The 22,753-nt window shown below is 37.6% G+C and overlaps 1 protein-coding gene across 2 annotated transcripts; it reads right to left on the reverse strand.

Moving 5' to 3' along the window:
• Positions 1 to 1,895: 1,895 nt before the first annotated feature.
• LOC123002414 (uncharacterized) lies at positions 1,896 to 22,408 on the reverse strand. 2 transcript variants are annotated; one of them, XM_070214954.1, is made up of 3 exons: positions 2,434 to 3,239; positions 2,067 to 2,139; positions 1,896 to 2,000 (listed from the first exon to the last, which is right to left on the reverse strand). In XM_070214954.1, the coding sequence occupies exons 1-3, from the start codon at positions 2,510 to 2,512 to the stop codon at positions 1,973 to 1,975; spliced, it is 180 nt and encodes a 59-aa protein (XP_070071055.1). In that variant the 5' UTR covers positions 2,513 to 3,239; the 3' UTR covers positions 1,896 to 1,972. The 2 variants fall into 2 exon arrangements, 1 of the variants encoding a protein (XP_070071055.1); XR_011418517.1 differs by lacking the exon at positions 1,896 to 2,000 and adding an exon at positions 21,889 to 22,408 and having other exon boundaries at positions 2,050 to 2,139; positions 2,434 to 4,506.
• Positions 22,409 to 22,753: the final 345 nt, after the last annotated feature.

Below are 22,753 nucleotides of genomic sequence, written 5' to 3' on the forward strand. Positions count from 1 at the left end.
CCTTTTCAAAGCAGCCACGCGGTAATGAAAAATCGGGATGGGGGCGCTGCGATAGCGGCGGTCGATCGATAGTGCGATCGATAGGGAACACGACATGGAAAAATACTAGATTTTTCACAGTGGCCACGCTATTGGTCACACTGCGACTGGAATGGAAAATGGCAACGGCAAAAATATCGATACCTGGAATTGGAGACATGGAAGTGGCGACGCCGTTCACCACGATCGATGAACGCGATTATGAGTAGGAGCGGAGTTGCCAGATTGCGGAAATAGAAGCGGCGTATTTCTACGAGGAGCGGCGCGGAAATTCAAAATTCCGAGCGGAGGCGAGGATCAGCAACTGAGGAGAGAGAATCGTCAAGGAACAAGGAGCAGGAGCAAGGACGGCACGGGTGGATCTATACGCGGGGGTCAAGATGCCTATAGGACACGGCTGAGACTGGCATCGCTGCGATCCGACCGGTGGCCAACAGCAGGAGAAGGCATCAGCGAGGGTCCCGATGCGTGCCGTGTGCAAAGGGAACTAACGGGACACACGTGGACATTGGACCCTAGCGAGCCGTGTGCAAAAAGGGAAATAACGGGACCCCGCCGCTGCCTATAAAAGGGACGGCGCAGGCGCAGCTCGAGACAGACAACCAAGATACGCGAGCGAAAGTACAAGTGCAACCAACGAACCAGAGATCAAGATCAAGATACAAGTGATAGGATTCAATCGAGTGCGTGGCCGTGAGAGTACCGTAGAAACCGAGTGCTCAACGCCCAGATCAAGATACCAGAGTCAAGACGCTAGGCCAAGGCTGAGACTGCAACGGTGAGATCTGCAGGACACAGAGATTGGAGTGGAGACGAGTGCAGGACAGGATCAGAGTCGAGAGAAGGACGAGCTACCGGCAGGGTAAGCGCGGATCAAGAGTTTGTGCCAGGCGTCGGGGTTACGGTGGACTGACGATAAGGCTGAATCCTCGGATTTGACCTGTCGGGACATTTGTTTCTCAGGCTAGAGCCAGACCGACCCCAGGGATCCCAGGATCATTCTGGTCGGACCCGAAAGGAAGGTTGTGCAGACTTCTTAAGTCCTACAAGCCGGGCGGAACTGGAGAGACGCCGTTGGAGAACGACGCCGCAGGAGTCCACAAGCACCACGAAGGGAAACGAGAGCCGCGACGCCGTCGAGGAGCGCCGCCGAGAAACGCACAGAGTGAATCCTGAGCCGAGGAAGGCACGTCGCCGACCCGGCAAGCCGTAACAGCCAGCTGACGAAGAAACCAATTCCAGCGAAAAGAAAAACTTAATAAAGTTTTCCGTTTTGTCCCAATCGGATATCCCTGCATTTTCTTGGGTCACGGGCAGTCACGCAATACAAATTTGGTGGGACGAACACACCATATCTCTGAGCTAGTCGCGGCGTTTACGTAGCGATCAAACAGTTTCTAATTTCTAATTTTAATTTTAAAAAGATCGAACTATAACATACACCGAGAAAAAAAACCGTTCTCAACGTTCTTGATTTCAGTATTTCCGTGCTCAAAACTGAGCCAAGAACGGTTTTACTAAAATCAAGAACGAGTGTTCTTGATTTGAGACTACTTTTTTGAAAATAAGTATTCTTGATTTCAGTATAAGTCTTCTTGGATTCAAGAAGAAAAATTCTTGGATTCAAGCATAGGCGTTCTTGGTTTCAAGAATACGCGTTCTTGGTTCCAAGAGTAAATCGTTCTCGGTTTTAATAATTTCTCTCTTACCAAGAAGAACGTATTCTTGGTTTCAAGAAGAAATATTCTTGGATTCAAGCATAGGCGTTCTTGATTTCAAGAATAGGCGTTCTCGATTTCAAGAATGTTCCACTCTTGATCCCAAAAGGAATTTTTTTAGAAAAATTAAAAATGTATATATCCACTTTCGTTGTATTTTATTCATTTTTTATTTATTATTATAGATATTAAATAATTATAAATTACTTATAGTCTTATCTTCTCTTCCTGCGTACGTCCAAACTGCAAAGATTTATATATAAATTAAATAACAATAAATAATACAAGTTTAATTATAAATGTACATACTTGCGTAATTCGCCAAGCGAACAGCTTCTCTCCTTGTCAATGAACTCCAGGCATTCATAATTCACTCCAGCACCTAAAAATATAGTTAAAGTAATTTTTCATATTATTTTTTAAAACGGAACCTTTTAAAATTCAATAAAAGAAAATGCACACACACATGTACATAAAAACTTAGCACGTGCACATCTGCACACATATGTATACATACATAGATGCATTTAGCGTGGCGTCACTTTTTTTCATAACCGTGTAAGTACATATTCTAAGAAATTCACTTCCACAAGCATCGACATAAGCACACATATATTAGCTAATTATCACTATTATTGTTATTATTTTACCACTAATTTTATTATTTAATACTTACGTTCGAGGAATGGCAGCGCATTCAAAAGATTTAGTTCTTCTAGAAGGTTTTTTAAAATTGTGTCGTCAGCGTCTATCATACTGGCTTCACTTCTTCAATTACTCCGCTTCACTGGCCGAAAAAAAAACGAGCATTTGACGAGAGCCGAAGTGAACTTCGGTTGCTTGCCGAAAAATTCCAGAGAGAATGTCTCTCTCATTTTTAATCTCTCTCATTTTTTTTCATCTCGGAGACGAAGTTGAGAACAATTTCAAGAATGCTTGGGGACGATTTCAATAGTGTTCATGCTTGATAAACGAAATCGAGAATGATGTATTCTCAAAAAGCCAGATCAAGAATGCTTTTATTCTTGATTTCAAGAACGTTTGTGCTAAAAAAAGTGAGAAGACAAAATACTGAAATCAAGAAGATTCGTTCTTGGTTTTTTCGTTCTCAAGTTTTCTCAGTATATAGCTGCCATAGAAACAATCGAAAAATTAATGTGAAATAATTCTTGTTATTTTTTATGTGTTTATTGTTTGATTTAATATAAATTTATTTGTATTTGTGTATGTATTGTATCTTTCAGATTGTATCTTTAAGTTTAAATTATATGCTAGCTTAGCTAGCAATCACTCACTGCTTTGTCGACAAACTGCCTTATCGACAATAGCGCCTTATCGTCGGTAGCTTTACTTTTGACTTTTTTATTCAAAATATTTTCTTACAACCAAATGTATCAAATGCAATTAAATAAAAACCAATTAATACATTTTTCACATTATATTACCATTCCTATTACAATCTTACGTATTATTTTAAATTAAGTTCTTGGCCTCAATAAGAGCTGAAAGCATTTTGTCGGCAGGGCAACACTTGATTTTTTTAAACTAAGTTTCGAAAAATCAGAGCACTTAACATTGTAGTTTTGTATAATATTGGCAAGTAAAAGAAACCCAAAGCCCTTAACCAGATTTTGACCAATGCATGTGCGCTTACCTACACTGAAGGGTAAGAAATGCGGAATATTTTTTTTAAGCTGAAATTCCTGTCTATCATAAACGTTTTTGTTCGTTTTTTGGTTACCTTTACCAAACTTATTCAAACCGCAATTGTTGAACTTTTCTTTGTCTAACTGTACACCTGAGTCTGAATTTTTTGTGGTCCTGTTTATTTTATTATTATTTTTTTTTTCTAAAAAACGCTCAGGATTAAATTGATCAGGATATTTCCAGTTATCTTCGTCTATATTTAAAATAAAGTTATTTATAAATACAACTGTACCCTTAGTAACCCCAAAACCCGATATCACTGTATCTTCCATCGCAACGTGGGGAACAATAGGGGACGACGAGTGTCGTAGAACCTCTAAAATAACCGCCATCGTATATGGCATTACATTCATATCATAAAGGCTAATACTCCTTACGCCCTTATTAGAAACAGTATCGACTTCTTGCTTGATAAGCTGACCAGTCATTGGATTTTTAGCTATGTACGTCAGTGCCAACATTACCAAATTTCCAACTGCTGAGTGCCCTCCAATAAAATCCTCTAGCATAAAAATAATTGTATTAAAGGGTACATTTTGATCTTCTTTCAAACTTTTTAAGAGAGCATCAGTAAAATCTTTGTCGGGTTCATGTAAATTAATGTTTGTTTCTCGACGATTGACAATTCTATCTAAAATAAATTTACGTATAGTTAATGACCAATGCACTATTTTTTGTATGTGTTTGGTGTAAAATGGCATAAGCCAAGGTAGAAAATCAAAGGAATAGCCCTGGTTAATTTCCCAAAATATTTCATCAAAAAATTCAATAATTTTTTGAAAATCTTTATCGATGTAATCAAAACGAACCGAACACATATACTGACAAAACATATTAGCGCTGGCTTTAAGAATTAAAGGTTTTATGTCGATGGAATTTACCAAAGACATTTTATTTAGCTGGTCTAATAAGTAACTAATTTCGAGGCCTCCAATGTCAGACATCTTAGAAAAATATGAGGATGCTTCTCGAGGTGAACAATGTCGTCTTGCTAAATTTCTCCGTCTTTGTTGTAATTGAGACCAGTCACATAGGGCCAATGCTATTAAATAAAAAGAAATAATTTTTTGTAAGTTTCGGGATACACTATTCTTAAAAACGTATTAGTTAGTTCATGGATATCCGTTAAAATTTATTTTGTTTTAATTATTATTTATTTATTATATACAATATTTTGTCTAATTGGGTTTTAAATGTCTTGAATTAAAATTTGATTTAAATTATTTTATTTTATTACTCGTAGAGTAAAAGGGTATATTGTATTTGTGCAAAAGTATGAAACAGGGAGAAAGAAGCGTTTCCGACCCGATAAAGTATATATATTCTTGCTTATTCTTCTTCTAGCCATGTCTGTCTGTCCGTCCGTTTAGGGTACTATATGATAACACATGTTTTTTTTCTGCTTGCTGGTACAATTATACTATCTTACAAAATTAATCCTTCTTAAATGTACCTTGATGGATGCGAAAATTTTGAATCCGTTGCAAATTCCCAAGTTAAACTGCTTTTTCCAAAATGTTCCCCGATGCAAGGATTTTTAGCTGAAGGACCATTTCCTTTAAATTAATTTTTTTATTGTATACTAGCTTTAAATGACAAAATAAAATAAAAATAAATAGAAAAATTATGAAATTGGAAAATTTTCCGGGGGGTATCGCAGCCAAATGGATTCATTGTGACACTTCTTATCTTTCGATCCCCATTCTCAGAATAATTTTAGAAATTTTTTTTAAGAGGAAAAAATTAAAGAAAACACTGCCATTAAAATAGTAGTAGTGTTCCCGCCTTTGTTTTTAAAGGTTTGTTGTAATTTTTCTTCCTCTGGTTATATTTTATTTTTATTGCTTGGTCCTTAACAACTAGTGGGATGGTTCGAAGGGAGGCTCAGCTGAGGCCACCAGGCGAGTCGCAGGTTGCGGATAGCCAAATGGGTTCATTGTTTGTTTTGCTGTTGAAATATTTTAGAAATGACACTCCTTATCTTTCGATCCCCATACTCAGAATTATTTTAGAAATTTTTTTTTAGAGGAAAAAATTAAAGAAAACAATGCCATCAAAATAGTAGTAGTGTTCCCGCCCTTTGTTTTTAAAGGTTTGTTGTTGTAATTTTTCTTCCTCTGGTTATATTTTATTTTTATTGCTTGGCCCTTAACAACTAGTGGGATGGTTCGAAGGGAGGCTCAGTTGAGGCCACCAGGCGAGTCGCAGGTTGCGGATAGCGAACGGCCTTCCGGGAAGGTTAGATGCGAATCAGCGGAAGAAAAGAAGCTACCCCTGACAAACAGCGAATATACCGTCGAAGCTATACCGACAAAACGTTTGTCTGACCATCTTATCATAGTAGCCTTACACACCCCCTCCCTCACAACGGCCTACCACCATCCTTTCCCCCACATCTCAACTCGGTGCAGGACTAAGGTGTCACCCGACCCGTGCCGATAGTCAACCTGGCTGGGGGCCCGAGTCAACAAATAGCCCAGTCGCAAGCAGAGGGTTCAGACAAATGGCGACTTTCTCTCCAAACTTCTCCTTACTCGGGTTCGGCGGATCTCTGCCCGGGTGGACCCTTACTTCTCCGCAACTCGTGGGAACACATGAAGAACTTAAAGTATACGAAAATCTCGCAGGTTATTCCTGCGACCGGTGTCGCAAGACACTTCGAGGACAGACTCCTCGACGGTGAGAGACCCCAAGCGGCAGCGCACTCGCCCAGGGTTTCACCCGCCAAAGGCAGACCAGCAGCTCAGGCGAGATGACCTGCATCCAGAGCTCCCCAAAAGTTCAGGCTGTTAGAAAAATATCTGTTACCTTTTGACACTTTTTGTTTCAAAGTGTCTTGCTCAGACCTCTTTTCCTGAGACACTTTGCCTTTCAAAATCTGGCGAAAGTGTCTTTCCATATTAAATGTGTTTTGCCAGCATCAACACAACTGCGTGAGCATCAACACAAGTTTCATACGAATTTCGCCCAAAGAGAGTTACGCCTACCCCCGCGGATAACAAGTTCCATGAAGCCTCTTCAAATAGAAAAAAACCTACCGCGAATTCTTCAGAAGAGGAGGACCCTTCGTGAGAATGCGTGTTTGGTGTCAGGAGAACTTCAGACGAATAGGAAAAAATCTACCGCGAATTCTTTAGGAAAAGACGAGCCTTTACTACATTTTTGCCGTTTAACAATATAATGTGATATTCCAAAATGATACCAAAAAACAAACATTAAGAAACCGCAGATGGGTAAGAATTTCTCAACTGCGCATATGAAATTTTAGATTTTCTTCAAACTCGGGTACCTCGTAGAGTTTAGCTTGGATATCATTTGTGATTTTTTTTTAATTTTTTGGTGTCCATTTAGGGGCGATATGAATTTTTGAAGTTAAGAACTTAAAAAATGTTCTCAAACTTCAAATTGGTATATCTCGAGAACGGCTTAGAAGAACAACGTGCAACTTTACATGTTTTTATATGTGTACTGGGGGAGTTAGAAAATAATTTTTTACATTTTTTGTTGTCCAATAAGTATGAATTTTAATTATTTGAAATTTTGTATCGCGGTTTTGAATGTCTTCTGCATCCTATAAAAGAAACTTAATTATCCAAGATTGTCCATCTCATAACCAACTTAATTTACCGAAGAAACATTTTTGTTCCTTTTCATCATTTCCACGATATATAATTTTTTATGCGAATTTAGAAAAACCCTATTTATATTTTCAATGAGTACAATTCTTACATGTTTAAGCTGAAAGTTTGCACAACTCAATTACTCACTGATATTATGCACATATATTAATATCATAATTTTACCACCGTCCCTTCATATAGCTCCCATACAAATCGATGGGTTTTATTATTATCTACGAGTAACGGGTATAAAAAATTAAATCCGTATTATCTTCGCGGTCGGGGTGGTTCATGTGGGCGTGGTCAAAATTAAAAAATAAGAAAAACCGAAATTGCACTATAGTCTCAATACTGTGTAAAAAAAAAATTTAAATCCGTATCTTTAAAATTAGAGTTTATGCCAAAAAAAGGCTTTTCATCCCAATGTGCACCGGTTAAATATGAAATATCAAAGCAGAAAGAGGCCTACCATAATAAGCTTACACTGCACCCAAATAATCTCGCAAGGAACCCAACACGCGATTTCACAAATACCAACCGTTAAAATCGAAAAATAGAAAGTATATAGTAATCTTAATGTTGCTTTGCTTTCGAAAGCCGAAGCAAAGCAAATGTTAAACTATTTTGACATTTCATATTTTTGCTTATGCTTTGCTTTTCTGTAAAAAGTCTGTTGATCTCACAGTAACAGCAAACCATAAATAAAGGTGATTTTGCTTCTCAGCTCACAGTTTTTGAAACTCTGAATATATGTATATTAAGGTGGGTCGATTTGGAGGTTATCAAATCGTAGGGGGGAACGTATTCTATGGACAGTTCTAAGCAATATCGACAAAGAAAGTATACCTTGGAAATCACGTTTGACCCTCCGCATTTGCAAGAGAAAAATACTGTTTTTTTGATGGAAAATATCTGTATATGCCCTGCAGGAAACGGAATCAGTTTTGGACCAGTAAAATACTAGTTGAGTCAGGAAAGTTAACTAGTTCAATTTGTGTCCATTTCCTTGTAACGAACTTGTCCATTTTTCATATGCTTGTCATCGGAAACAACTAGTCCATTTGCTACTAGTTTTGCACTAGTGACTGTTAACCAATTCACGGTTACAGCTGTTAAACTGCACTAAAAAAAAATATTTTCACGAAAAAACTAAAAATTAATCTCTAAACCATCAAGTGATTGGATTTCACTAGTACTTGACGATGCCTAACTTGACCCTCTCCTAATTTAGTAGCCAATTAATAGGCGCGGTCCTTAGAGGAGTTCTGATAATTATTATGTGATCAAATACAGTAAATGATAATTAAATGGAATTAAAACAAACTTACTTTTTTTTGTAGACACACTAACTGACACACTAACCCTAACAAGGTTTATGAATTTTAGTGTGACATAATTCAAAAACAGTGATTTTTCACATATATATTGCCTTTTAAACAAAGTTTAAAATAAAACTAAAGCATCACCCAGCAAACAAAAAACAAAAAAAAATGTACAGAGACTGGGGATTGAACCGAGGACTTCGAGTGTTTGATTTGTTTACACTCATAACAATAATTTTCTACATTTCAGAATCGCCCTAAAAAAATGTTCGCCCTTGAACTGAGAAAAATTTGTTATTTTCATCACAAATTTTCCATAAACTCAAGGCAGGTAACCATAAAAAAATTTTTTTAGGGTTAAATTTTCTATTTTTGAATAATTAGGGCGATTTCTTTCGATTTGCTTCGTTTTGACCTTTTCTAAATCCAACGGCGATTACCCTTATTATACCCGTTACTCGTAGAGTAAAAGGGTATATTGCAGGGACCGTAAATAATCATTATTTGAGATTTTGATTTTAAAAAGACTACTGAGATATTATGTTTTAAACGTCAAAAATAACGTTCTTTTTTCTCTTGTCCACAAAGTATATGCATTTCAACAAATCTGGAAAGCAAATTAACTGTTATTTGTTTATGTCTATAAAGTGCATAAAAACCAGTTAAATTGTTGATTAAAATATGTAAAAACCTCAGTGGGCCTTTTAAAATAAAAATCTCAAATAATGATTATTTACGGTCCCTGGTATATTGTATTCGTGCAAAAGTATGTAACAGCTAGAAGGAAGCATTTCCGACCCTATAAAGTATATATATTCTTGATCACCATCTCCTTCAAACTCTCTTTAGCTGAGTAACGGGTATCTGATAGTCGACTATAGCGTCCCCTCTTGTTTTTTTTTTAAATTGTTCTAAATACAAGTGCGATTTGCCTTAAAAATCACTCCGAAAGTGTGAAATTCGGTAGCCCAGCGGTCTAATCACTTGCGCTTTCAACTTTGCTATATGGGGACTAAGGTCGTGGGGTTGTGGGTTCGAACCCTGTGTGATTCAACTTGATTTTTATTTTTTTTTTTTTAAATTTTATAATACTAAGTATTTTTGTTCGAATTTTAAATTAAAGTAGCCTTCAAACCTTAAAAACGTATGGAAATTCTGAGTTCAAAGCATACTTTGTATTATTATTATTGCTTTATTGCTTTATATTAGTTGTATAACTAGTTGTTTTTCAGACTAGTTCGCGTTTTTCCTGCAGGGTGTATATATACATAGCCAGTTTTGGACCAGACTGCCAGCATTACTACCGGAAAACTACTCAGGTTTTGCCATCAGGTCGCTTTGAATCAAGGTTGCTTTCTGGGAAATATACCGTTTGAAAGCTTCATTAATTCTGCTTTGTTTACATATTTTATTTTTACTTTACTTTCGACAATGTCTCGAATTGATGAGCAAGTTCACAAAAAAATTGTGCACAATTAGCTAAACGCTATAAAGTTAGTGTTAATAGTGTTAAAACATTTTAATAAAGTTTGGGGAGACGTGTTCTGCTAACGATTTACCAAAAACTGGACAAAAAATGGGCCTAAAGATGAAAGTGTTGATAAAAAAGTATTCTCCTTAATCCAAAAAAAAAATGAAATGTCTGTTCGAGGTTTGGCAAAAAAAGCACATACAAGTACAAGTATGGTCCAAAAAAAAGGGGAGGCATAATTTAATAACATATAAAAACAAAAAGTTGCAAAAAAAAAGTCTGCGACGAATGGAAGTCGGCAAAAAGAAAGCGAGAAAGCTTTATGATCTCTTGCTCACAGATGCAGTGGAATGCATTATTATGGACGACGAAACTTATGTTAAAATGGACTCAAAAACATTACCAGGACCTCAATATTACACAAAAGTTAAAGATGGGACTTTTGTGTCCAAAATACACTGGCGAGAAAGTGCTTATATGGCAGGCCATTTGCACCTGTGGTTTTAAAACCAACTCTTTCTTCACAAAAGGAACAATAAACGTCAAAAAACATGAAGGACATGAAGAAAAACTGGATGCGTTCAACCAAAATGGTTACAAAAGAGTGTGTACAGAACCTAATGAGCGATGTTCAGAAAAAATTAGATAACGTAATGCTCACTCGGTGCAGTTCCAGGGTTTCCAGATTCAGCGTTTCTATTTTAATTTTGTTTATACATAAGTAGTCAAGAATCAAAACGCCTACTTCCTACAAAGTTACAATGAATTTTCTTATATTTGTTTGAATATACCTATGGGAGCCTTAAGATATAGTGGTCCGATCCGGCTCGCTCCGACATATGTAGTACCTGCAATAGAAAGAAGACTTTCAGGAAAGTTTGATCGCGATAGCTTTAAAGCTGAGAGACTAGTTCGCATAGAAACGGACAGACGGACATGGCTAGATCGACTCGGCTAGTGACCCTGATCAAGAATATATATACTTTATGGGGTCGGAAACGCTTCCTTATAGCTGTTACATACTTTTGCACGAATACAATATACCCTTTTACTCTACGAGTAACGGGTTTAAAACTAGTCTCTCAGTTTTAAAGCCATCGCGATGAAACTTTCCCGAAAGTCTTCTTTCTATTGCAGGTAGTACATATGTCGGAGCGAGCCGGATCGGACCACTATATCTTATGGCTCCCATAGGAATAATAAAAAAAATAATAGAAAAACTATTGTAACTTTGTAGAAAGTAGGCGTTTTGATTTTTGACAATGTAAAAACAATATTTTAAGTAGGCATACCTGCAAGGGTATATAAACTTGGGCTGGCCGAAGTTAACTTCCTTTCATGTTTGTTTTCGACAATCTAAAAATTGAGATAATTTATTTGTCGGTGGAAGCAAAAAGAGAGCGACCATGGGGAAATTCTTTAAATTATCTTCAACAACAGTCTTCAAAAGGTTTTGAAGCGAAAGTTTAGATTTTTTTACAATTTCTACTTATTTGATTTTTCTCCATTAATATATTTGTTATTTCCATCCAATTAATCTCAACTGGTTGGAAAAGATTATATATAGTATTCCATCGAGAGTACTTTTTTAGAGTACTTTTTAGGCTGCTGTTTTGTACTAATTTCTTGAAATATTTATTAATTTTGCTGAAGCTATCTACCATTTCCATCATTTCAAGGACCTGGTTGACCACTTTTCCAACAACATTGTGTACTAAGTGATTAACACAATTTAATGTATTTAATCCACTGAATGCAGCTTTCTTCTTAGATCCTCGGTCTGTAACAATTATTGGGGCATCCACCGACAAATCGCATCCAAAATCGATTAGAATACTTTCTATTTTGTTTCTTATTTTATCACCGAAGATACAGTTTTTGTTAACATTAAAACCAAAGTAATTATACAAATTTTATTATTCTTACCGGTACAAGGGAATCCCTTCATCGATTTTACTGCCAGCAAGCTATTTTTAAGGGTTCCTACCTTTATGTAATGCATCGTCAGGGATATGTACGATTCTTTAAAAAAATCGTCTGCCCAAATATCATTATGCTATATCCAAATGCCTATTTCTTTTTTAATTTTACTAAAATGAAATTCATAAAGTGCTCCGATGTTTCTTGAGACACTAGTTGGATGTGGCAATAACACAGGCCGACAAAATGTGACATGGGTCGGTGTCCAGGCCTGCCACCATTTTATTTCGATAAATGAGGCTTTTCTAAGCATAAGTTGCCACTACGCCTATAATCCATCAGCTCTGGTATTTGCGGTATCTTTAATTTAAGAAAATTACAAATTTTCTTCGTCTTTTGTGATATATCTTCAAGAGTGGTCAACCAACTTTGGTAATCTTTTCGGAAGTAAATAGTTACATGTCTGTTTTATACAGTCGTTTTGGAAAATTCAATCAAAGTCAACCACAAGACGAGGTGGGCGCATTCAAAATTTTAAAGTCACAGCAAAGTTTAAAAATCTCCATTTGTGAACAGCGTTTAAAAATTAAATAAAAATATTTTCTTCTATAATGCATTTTTGATCCAAAGACACCTTATGTCCTTACTGTTTAGGACACTTATTAGGGTTTTTGTAAATTGTTTTGGAATTTTAAAAATTGTTTTTCTAACTTCCTTCACAGCGACGATTCACAAACAGTGCCCAAACCTGCAAAAATGCATTGTAGAAGAAAATATTTTTATTTAATTTTTAAACGCTGTTCACAAATTAGGATTTTTAAACTTTGCTGTGACTTTAAAATTTTGAATGCGCCCACCTCCTCTTGTATAAAACAGACATGTATTTATTTAATTCCGAAAAGATTACCAAAATTGGTTGACCACTCTTGAAGATATATCCCAAAAGACGAAGAAAATTTGTAATTTTCTTAAATTAAAGATACCGCAAATACCAGAGCTGATGGACTATAGGCGTAGTGGCAACTTATGCTTAGAAAAGCCTCATTTATCGAAATAATATGGTGGCAGGCCTGGACACCGACCCATGTCACATTTTGTCGGCCTGTGTAATGAGTCTATATTAACATTTTGACCGACATTTACACCAACAGAAATAAAAAATTTTGCTAAGTTCTTTAATCCTGAGTCTGCTATAATACTGAAAGGTCGGCTATTTTGGACGGTCCATTCAGTGACTAGCGTGGTACACTTTTCTTTTTGTTTCGGTGTCCACATCAACATCGGGATGGATGCGCTTGCGGGAGCTCGTCAAGTTGTAGCACCTGTGTTAAACTAAATTTGACGTGCTTTTTTCGAACTTGTACACGCTTTTGCAAACGTTGCACGCAACAAAATCATTTAGCTCGGCACCGCTTTCGTCGACTATCCAGGAAAAAGTCTCCCAAACCTTGCTTCGTCTTCGCTTGGCCGAGAGTTTGAATTGTCCATTCAATAGTTTGCATTTGATATTGGCCGCATGTTGCTTAAAACTGGTCGCTTCATTTAAGTTCTCCAACGATGCATTTTGATTTAACACAGTTATACTTAAAATATTTTTATATACATACATACAAACACAGAATAAAGTATAAGGACAAACACAATCATCTAAAAAAACACAGATATTTAGTTATATAACGGATTTAACAATACATTACCCTGCAGGAAAAATGTGAACTAGTCTGAAAAACAACTAGTTATACAACTAATATAAAGCGACCCGAATTGGTCTGAATGCATTTGGACTACAAAGGGTCTAGAAAATTTTTGCTAGTCGAAATAATGAATAATACAAAACTAGAGAAAATGCAACTTGTCTCGGACTGGTACCTATCTGACAAAAAAAAACCTTACAAATATTTAATTTGTAGAACAAATACATGTTAAATTCCAGTCAAAAGATAATTGGAATTTAACTAGTTGCAATTAAAACACATATGATCAAAAAATATAGCCTAGGGTGTAAATGTTTTGGAAAATTCAACACAAAACCAATCAAACTGAATAGGTTCTCGGTTCAATCCCCATTCTTTGTAAATTATTTTTTATTTTTTTTTTGCTTTGTGATGATTTAGTTTTGTTTTAAACTTAGTTTTATCTGTCAGAGGCAATATATATGTGCAAAATCACTGATTTTCAATTTTGTCACACTAAAATTCATAAACCTTGTTAGGGCATTACAAAATGTGATGCGTGTATGGCTCAATCAGTTAGTGTGTCTACAAATCCAAAGGTCCCTGGTTCAAGTCCTACAGAGGGCGACTTGCCTTAAAATAAGTTTTGTTTCAATTCCAATTAATTTAAAATTTATCATTTTTTTTAAATTTATCATTTGCCGTATTTAATTATATAATAACAATCATAATTCCTTCAAGGGACCGCGCCTTTCATTTCAACTAGCTACCAATTAGGAGAGCGTTAAATTGAACATCTTCAAGAACGAGTAAAATACAATGATTTAATGGTTGATAGAGCAGTTTTTAGATTTTTCAAGACAGTTTTTTTAGTGCAGTTTAACAGCTGTAACCGTAAATTGGTTAATAGTCACTAGTGCAAAACTAGTAACAAATGGACTAGTTGTTTCCGATAACAAGCATAAGAAAAATTGACATGTTCGTTACAAGTAAATAGACATAACTTGAACTTGTTATCTTTCCTGACCCAACTAGTATTTTACCGGTCCAAAACTGATTCCGTTTCAATTTTCTTTCCAATTTTATTGCGCTTGAGTCGTTGTCCTTAGAAGCTGCCGTGTCAAAGCTTTGCAAACTACTAAAATTTCAAGGAACTCAAGTGCAACTCAGTTGTTTGACAGAACACACAATATGCACCCATAATTTTGTTTTGTGTACAATGTTGTAAAACAATACATCGCATAGAACTCATTTATAGAGAGTACATTTTTTACTGTCACTCACTGTAAATAAGAACACCAAAATGTTGTACACTATTTTTTGAGATATGGAAAATTCTGTTCAGCTAGAAATGAGTGAAGTATACTGCAGTACACTGCTGTACAGTACTGTTGACTGAGAAATGAATGCATTCATGTTGACCTCTAAAGTGTATCGGGGGATTGGGTAGTATACAGCACATAAACTGTCTACTGGTTCGGTGTCGCACGCAGCACTTGTAACTAGGTGGACGTCGGGGAGTGGTGCGCAAAATGAGGATCTGAAGACACAGCGACAGCCTTTGTTAATTGCGATGGTAGATGAGTAACAGACAGTGGTATTCTTAGATTGATACTGAGACTGATTTTATTGAACAAACCTAACGGTATTTATAGGTACAAAAGTGTTTAAGGTAACAATATATGTAGAAAGGGAAAATGAAATTACAGCTATTCTTTACAACTCGCAGTGGGTCAAAGTGCTACATGCAGTGATAATCAAATTATTGCTCTATTTCCGAATTGTGATGTCTGCTATATCCGCTGCGTCGGCATATTGATGACTGTTAAGCAGAATGACGGTCTGACTGTAGAACTGCAATTGGCAGCAAATGTTCGACAGTAATTATATTACGTAGGTCGATGAGTCTTAACATTCTCCCGGCCGTTGAACAGATGTTCAACCATCGCTTAGGTCGAGGCTAAACGTTCGTGGTGAGGTTGCTGGATGCGTCGAGCTAGCGTGTTCCTTGGGGTGTAAAGTTGCTTTTTTGGAGTTCTAGATGATATTTCCCTTCCGGATAGTGTACGCGATTATTAGCAAGACTGAAATAGCTAAGGCAGCGTAATTTGATGATGCTGCACTTGACTTAGTTGATGAGGCAGGACTTGGTGGTCAATTGTCTTAAGGTTTTCTTGTAGGTTGTCCAACTCTTTGTAGGTGGATGTTGGTTTTATATAATGGTTTATATTTCCAAAGCGACTAAAAGTGGAATGTAACTCATTTGTAATCCTGCCGACCGCCCTTATGCTGATATTAGCATTACGTGCAGTGCAACCAGGTGCAATAGAAAGCAAGCCTGTTCCCTCTAAGTGTATTGCTGAGGGCCGGCCGTTGCACACTGATTGAAGATCCATTGAGTAACGTGTAGCATAAATTTGTTTGGTTGTGAGTCCTTTATCCAAACCATATCGGACCGTTGTCGGCACCAATGGTAGCGTTATCCGAACTATGAACTGAGTGTCTGTTGTCCTACCTTCTGCTCGCATGATTTTGTATAGTTCAATCGCATGTTCGGTTGATACTGGGAGCATTTGATCTGGTGCTAAATGGATGTCTGTTAGAATGTTTGTTATGTCTGTTTGAATCCGTTGATGACTGGTTGTTAATAACGTCAGATGGGCTGACAATACCATGTACGCTGATACCTTCCATTTTCCTGTTTGATCCCGGCAATATGGCGCTCCAAGGTTTTCAGTCGAATATCCGTGGCTGACTTATCTCTTTTTATTAAGGTAATGGTCGAGTCCACAATTGATGTTTGGTTATTTAGCAAATCCATTAAAAACCCTTCGTTCCTTTCAACCTTTCTTATTGTTTTGGCCATATTATCAGCATAATTTGAATCCAGTACTCCAAACAAGGTGTTTGCTATGTAGCCAATTCCATTAAATGGTGACCTGCGTTGTCGTGAGTGGTGCATTAGTTCACTTCCTGATTGAAATTCTGCGTAAATATGGTGGAAGTGTCCTACGATTGCTCCGCATGCTTGCTTATTATCGAGTTCTGGGCACATTTGGGCCAGCTGAGCAATCCCGGAGCCCAAGACTTGCATGTCACTGTGGTAGGGACCCAAGTCGTAGTATATATTGAGTTCTCCAACTGGGAGTTTTTCATTTACAAGACTTAAGTTGCTGTCTTGACTCGTATATAAATTGGCTAAGTCTATTTTGAAATAGTCCATAGCATTCACCTTACCAGCCGAACTTTGTGTTTTGCAGAATTGGACCTTTGCTTGTATTCTGATTTGGGAGCAGCAAAGAATAATAGTGCTCTGCACTAATGAGCAGGTCTATTTTTCCTGGCTTGTCAAAGTTGGGGTCAGCCAAGGCTAGCGACATTGGCTGGGCTGGCTGATCAGGTATGATTTGGGGTAATACAATAGCTTTAATCCGTTGTGTGAAACCATTATGAAGTGATTTAACTAGTATGTTGACTTGCGCTTTACTAGTTTTCGGTAGTCCTCAAATGCCTTCAATTCGTAATATGGCATTATGGAGCTTCAATGATAACATTGAAGCCATTCGCTCTGTAATCAAATTTTTTTGTGATCCGGAGTCCAGTAGTGCTCTAAAGTTGGCACATTGCCCATTGTTGGCCTGTAATGCACCCTTGGCCATGGCGAGTAAATTATCATTTTTATTACTCGCCGCCCCAACAATTGGCGTACAAGACTCTACGGTATTTTCAAGATGAAGAAGAGTACGGAGATTTTTTTTGCATCTAAAGCACTTTCGACTGCATGTTCTGTGCTCAGTGCTGAAACACTTGACGCACATTGTTTGTGTAAGTACCCAATTTAATCTTTCAGATGTGGGATGTGGACTTTGATCGGAAGTCTTCACATCTGTATAGCGGATGGACTTCCTTTTTACAGAATTCACATGACGATAACCTTCCGGTTGTTGACGAGGCACAATTCTTGTAATGACTTTAAATTATCGCAAGATGCGTATTGGTGCAGTAATCTACGAATTACTGAGTTTGCAAGCTGTCTTGGAGACAGACAGACAGACAGACAGACAGACAGACAGACAGACAGACAGACAGACAGACAGACAGACAGACAGACAGACAGACAGACAGACAGACAGACAGACAGACAGACAGACAGACAGACAGACAGACAGACAGACAGACAGACAGACAGACAGACAGACAGACAGACAGACAGACAGACAGACAGACAGACAGACAGACAGACAGACAGACAGACAGACAGACAGACAGACAGACAGACAGACAGACAGACAGACAGACAGACAGACAGACAGACAGACAGACAGACAGACAGACAGACAGACAGACAGACAGACAGACAGACAGACAGACAGACAGACAGACAGACAGACAGACAGACAGACAGACAGACAGACAGACAGACAGACAGACAGACAGACAGACAGACAGACAGACAGACAGACAGACAGACAGACAGACAGACAGACAGACAGACAGACAGACAGACAGACAGACAGACAGACAGACAGACAGACAGACAGACAGACAGACAGACAGACAGACAGACAGACAGACAGACAGACAGACAGACAGACAGACAGACAGACAGACAGACAGACAGACAGACAGACAGACAGACAGACAGACAGACAGACAGACAGACAGACAGACAGACAGACAGACAGACAGACAGACAGACAGACAGACAGACAGACAGACAGACAGACAGACAGACAGACAGACAGACAGACAGACAGACAGACAGACAGACAGACAGACAGACAGACAGACAGACAGACAGACAGACAGACAGACAGACAGACAGACAGACAGACAGACAGACAGACAGACAGACAGACAGACAGACAGACAGACAGACAGACAGACAGACAGACAGACAGACAGACAGACAGACAGACAGACAGACAGACAGACAGACAGACAGACAGACAGACAGACAGACAGACAGACAGACAGACAGACAGACAGACAGACAGACAGACAGACAGACAGACAGACAGACAGACAGACAGACAGACAGACAGACAGACAGACAGACAGACAGACAGACAGACAGACAGACAGACAGACAGACAGACAGACAGACAGACAGACAGACAGACAGACAGACAGACAGACAGACAGACAGACAGACAGACAGACAGACAGACAGACAGACAGACAGACAGACAGACAGACAGACAGACAGACAGACAGACAGACAGACAGACAGACAGACAGACAGACAGACAGACAGACAGACAGACAGACAGACAGACAGACAGACAGACAGACAGACAGACAGACAGACAGACAGACAGACAGACAGACAGACAGACAGACAGACAGACAGACAGACAGACAGACAGACAGACAGACAGACAGACAGACAGACAGACAGACAGACAGACAGACAGACAGACAGACAGACAGACAGACAGACAGACAGACAGACAGACAGACAGACAGACAGACAGACAGACAGACAGACAGACAGACAGACAGACAGACAGACAGACAGACAGACAGACAGACAGACAGACAGACAGACAGACAGACAGACAGACAGACAGACAGACAGACAGACAGACAGACAGACAGACAGACAGACAGACAGACAGACAGACAGACAGACAGCCAGACAGACAGACAGACAGACAGACAGACAGACAGACAGACAGACAGACAGACAGACAGACAGACAGACAGACAGACAGACAGATCTTTAGTAAGGGGAAAGCAAAAGTCTCCGTTTTTTTCTGTTACTGAGAGACAGAAATAGGGTTTTATAATTTTTTTTTGGACTTTAAAATAAAACTAAAACTGGCCCAATCGAATGGATATCTGGCGAGATATAAGAAGAAATTCGAAAAAAGTCCGAAATTTAACATTTCAAACTTTAAAAAATCTTAAAAAAAAAACTGTGCCATCGAAAAAAAAATTAGTTATATTTTCGTGATCTAGGGGTCTAAAACTAACAGAATTTGCCATCAATTGCTGGGGAGCATTTCTGCTGTAAACTAGTGTAATCAAACAAGTGGAGTAGGGGAAAAGGGGACTCATAGGAGGATAAGTTTGGTTAGACATAGCATATAAATAAATAGCCATTGGAATGAAACTGGTATCACCGAAAAGGCTGTTCTTTTGGCTATAACTTTTTCCTACATAATTTTGAAGTCAATTCCAATGCCTTCGAGGAACGTTGCAAAATGTCAATATACTTTTTAAACTGGCCTAGCCCCAATACTGCGGTAATAACAGTTCGAAACTTACTTTCGCAGTAAACGGTATAGGGCAAGAGAGTTAATTTTAAAAATTTTATTGGATTATAATCCTTTGATTTAAAATTGAGTACATTTGTTGTGGTTTTTTTTTTGCAACCTTTTTTTTGCTTTTAAAAATGCCTACCATACCAACATTTTAGTAAGAGAAACGCGTTGGACATGAAGTTGGCCTTCAGAAAATAATTTCTTCAAAAAATCTCGCGAGCGACCAAAGTCCAATAAAGTATCCCCAACAGAATGAGACGATTTTTAGGAATTTGACATTGACGGAAATTGGTTCGTAATTTCTTCAACTAATGTCGCTTTAAGCTCAAATTTTTAATGCAGCCCTCTGATGTTCTAAGGAACCTTCAGTAAACACGGCGCGAATTTTAACGGGCCGTTTAGCCGCTAGGGCCACATACTATTGTTGCCCTTGTACTATTTAAGCCCGCTTCTCCCCTACTGCATGAGTCCACTTGAATTGACAAACAAGTCAATTTTTGAAAATAAAGTGAGTGAGTTCAAGTAAGTTAACTTGAATCACTTGTTTCACTTGATCAGTCGTAAGAAAAAACAAGTGATACAAGCACAGAGTAAAAGTGAGTGGGAGAGATAGAATTCTTAATTATTTTAACTCATTTTATTTTATATTGTATCACTTGTTTTTCCTTATGAAAAAAATCAAGTGAAACAGGTGATCCTAGTTAACTGAAATCAAAAATGATTTGTTTGTCATTCACGTGGACTCATTCAGTAATTATATATTTCAATAAATGTGTTGAACGAATAAAATGAAAACAAGAGAGAACGCTATAGTCGGGTGGTCCGATTGAAAAATGTCTTCTACATTTCGAAAGGTATACATATATATATGTTGTATATATGCAAAAAAATTGCGTTTATACTTGGAAATCTTTAAAGGTGTGGGCGCCAGACTCAGATAAAATCCTTAGTGGGCGATTGTTGGCGTTAGAGGGGGCGTCGCGCTCGGCTGAAAAAACTTACGCTGCGTAGGAAGCCCAAGAATATGTGTGGGAAATCTCAACTCTCTAGCTTTTGTAGTTTCCGAGATCTCAGCGTTCATACAGACAGACAGACGGATACGGCTAGATCGACCCTCATCGAGAATATATATACTTTATGGGGTCGGAAACGCTGTTACATACTTTTGCACGAATACAACATACCCTTTTACTCTACGAGTAACGAGTATGAAAATGGTACAAAAACACATTTACCTTTTAACCATTTTGCAATTGGGAAAAGGTCTTCTAGGTATCTTCTACAAGTGTCTTCTGAATAATTTCCAGAAGTGACTTCGGCGACACGTCGACAAGTGACTTCTACGATATCGCATTCGGATCGCCGAATTCACCCACGCCGGAATATTCCACTACGTCGGCACTACTGGAAGTTATTTAGAAGTGACACCGAATGTGACACTAAGACTTTCTATCAGGAGAAAAATTACTGCCAATATAAATCACAAACATAAATAACACTGACAGATATATGATTTAAAAGTCTTTCGAAAACATCGGTCAGTATAACAAAAGTCTTTCGATAATTGTTATTCTCTGACAAGTAAAATAAAAGTCTCAGGGCCGTTTCGTCGTCCTCCTGTTAAATTTAAAGTAGGGTTAAAACTCTGATGCTCCATACGATTTTAAGGTTTTAACCTTACTTTAAATTTAACAAACGGACGAGAAAACAGGCCTCTAAATTACAGTCATTCTTTCAGAATACAGTCATTCTTTTGAATAACTGTTATTTGTTGCGAGATATAAAAAGTTCCCCGATAGGAGTTTATTGCATAAATCGAAAGACATCGTTCTGACATATGTACTACCCGCAATATAAAGAAGACTTTTGGGAAAGTTTTAAGCAAGATAGCTTTAAAACTGAGAGACTAGTTCGCATAGAAACGGACAGACGAATATGGCTAGATGGACTCGCCTATTGATGCTGATCAAGAATATATATACTTTATGTGGTCACAAACGTCTCCTTCACTGCGTTGCAAACTTTTGACTGACATTTTAATACCCTCTGCAAGGCTATAATAACTGTTATTTTCGGTCCCTAGTGTCATTAACCATCGCTCACTAAAAATGGGTTTTAAACCGTTTGGGAAAGACTTTGATAAACTTACAGTTGTTTCGATCACCGCCGAATAGCTTATGATACCGTGCAAAGTCCGGACGTCCGCCGAGGTATTTTCCATTTTTGTTTAACACTTCTTTTATTAAATCGAAATTGTTCACTACTAAGCAGCGAGTGTGTCCAAGAGTTATGGAGTAAATATCACCATATTTTTTAGTTAAAGCACCAAAGCCCTGAAAAGGGTTATACTGAAATCGACCTAGTAAATCTAAGTTCCCGATTATTGGCCAGGGATGTGGTCCAGGAGCCTGATCAAACACTTGAACGTCTTTTCCTTGATTATATAGTCCTTTTGATACAAACGCCTTTTTTTTACACTTTAAAAATAGGGTTGCATATGAAATCGTTACAATGGTAATTCCAATAATGAGAATAAAATAAGATATGGATATAATCATTTTCAGGATTAGTTTTATTGGTATTTAAGACAAAAAAATAAGCTGTTATTTATTTCCAGATCTTTTAAATACAATTTAACACAGAAGTTTATATCTAAAGCTTTATATCCAAATACGGGGACGTATGGTCTTATATACGTGAGCACGCACATATGTATATATATATTTATATCAAAGAATGGGTTATTCTTTTGAAAAATGCCCACTCAAAACAGAACACAGATCTAAAAAAATACAATTTTTTTAAATTGGTTTTGTATAACAAAAATTGGAGCTTATACTTTTTCAAAACCTAATTTTTAAATTTAGAAACAAACTTTTTCCATCCATTTTTTTTAAATATTTAGGGCTAGTACTCAACCCAACAAAAAGTCGTCCAAAACAAAAACTTCATATGAAACAAAATTTTTTGACGTTATTTTTCATATGAAGTTTTTTGTTTTAGACGACTTTTTG

The sequence above is a fragment of the Drosophila takahashii genome, chromosome 3L, assembly GCF_030179915.1.
Source record: "Drosophila takahashii strain IR98-3 E-12201 chromosome 3L, DtakHiC1v2, whole genome shotgun sequence".
NCBI classification, from domain to species: domain Eukaryota; kingdom Metazoa; phylum Arthropoda; class Insecta; order Diptera; family Drosophilidae; genus Drosophila; species Drosophila takahashii.

Coding starts and splice junctions, on each gene's coding strand:
- LOC123002414 (XM_070214954.1), bottom strand. CDS start 2,512: ATGATAGACGCTGACGACACAATTTTAAAAAACCTTCTAGAAGAACTA. Junction 2,140..2,433: donor TGCGCTGCCATTCCTCGAAC/GTAAGTATTAAA, acceptor CTATATTTTTAG/GTGCTGGAGTGAATTATGAA. Junction 2,001..2,066: donor TCGCTTGGCGAATTACGCAA/GTATGTACATTT, acceptor AAATCTTTGCAG/TTTGGACGTACGCAGGAAGA.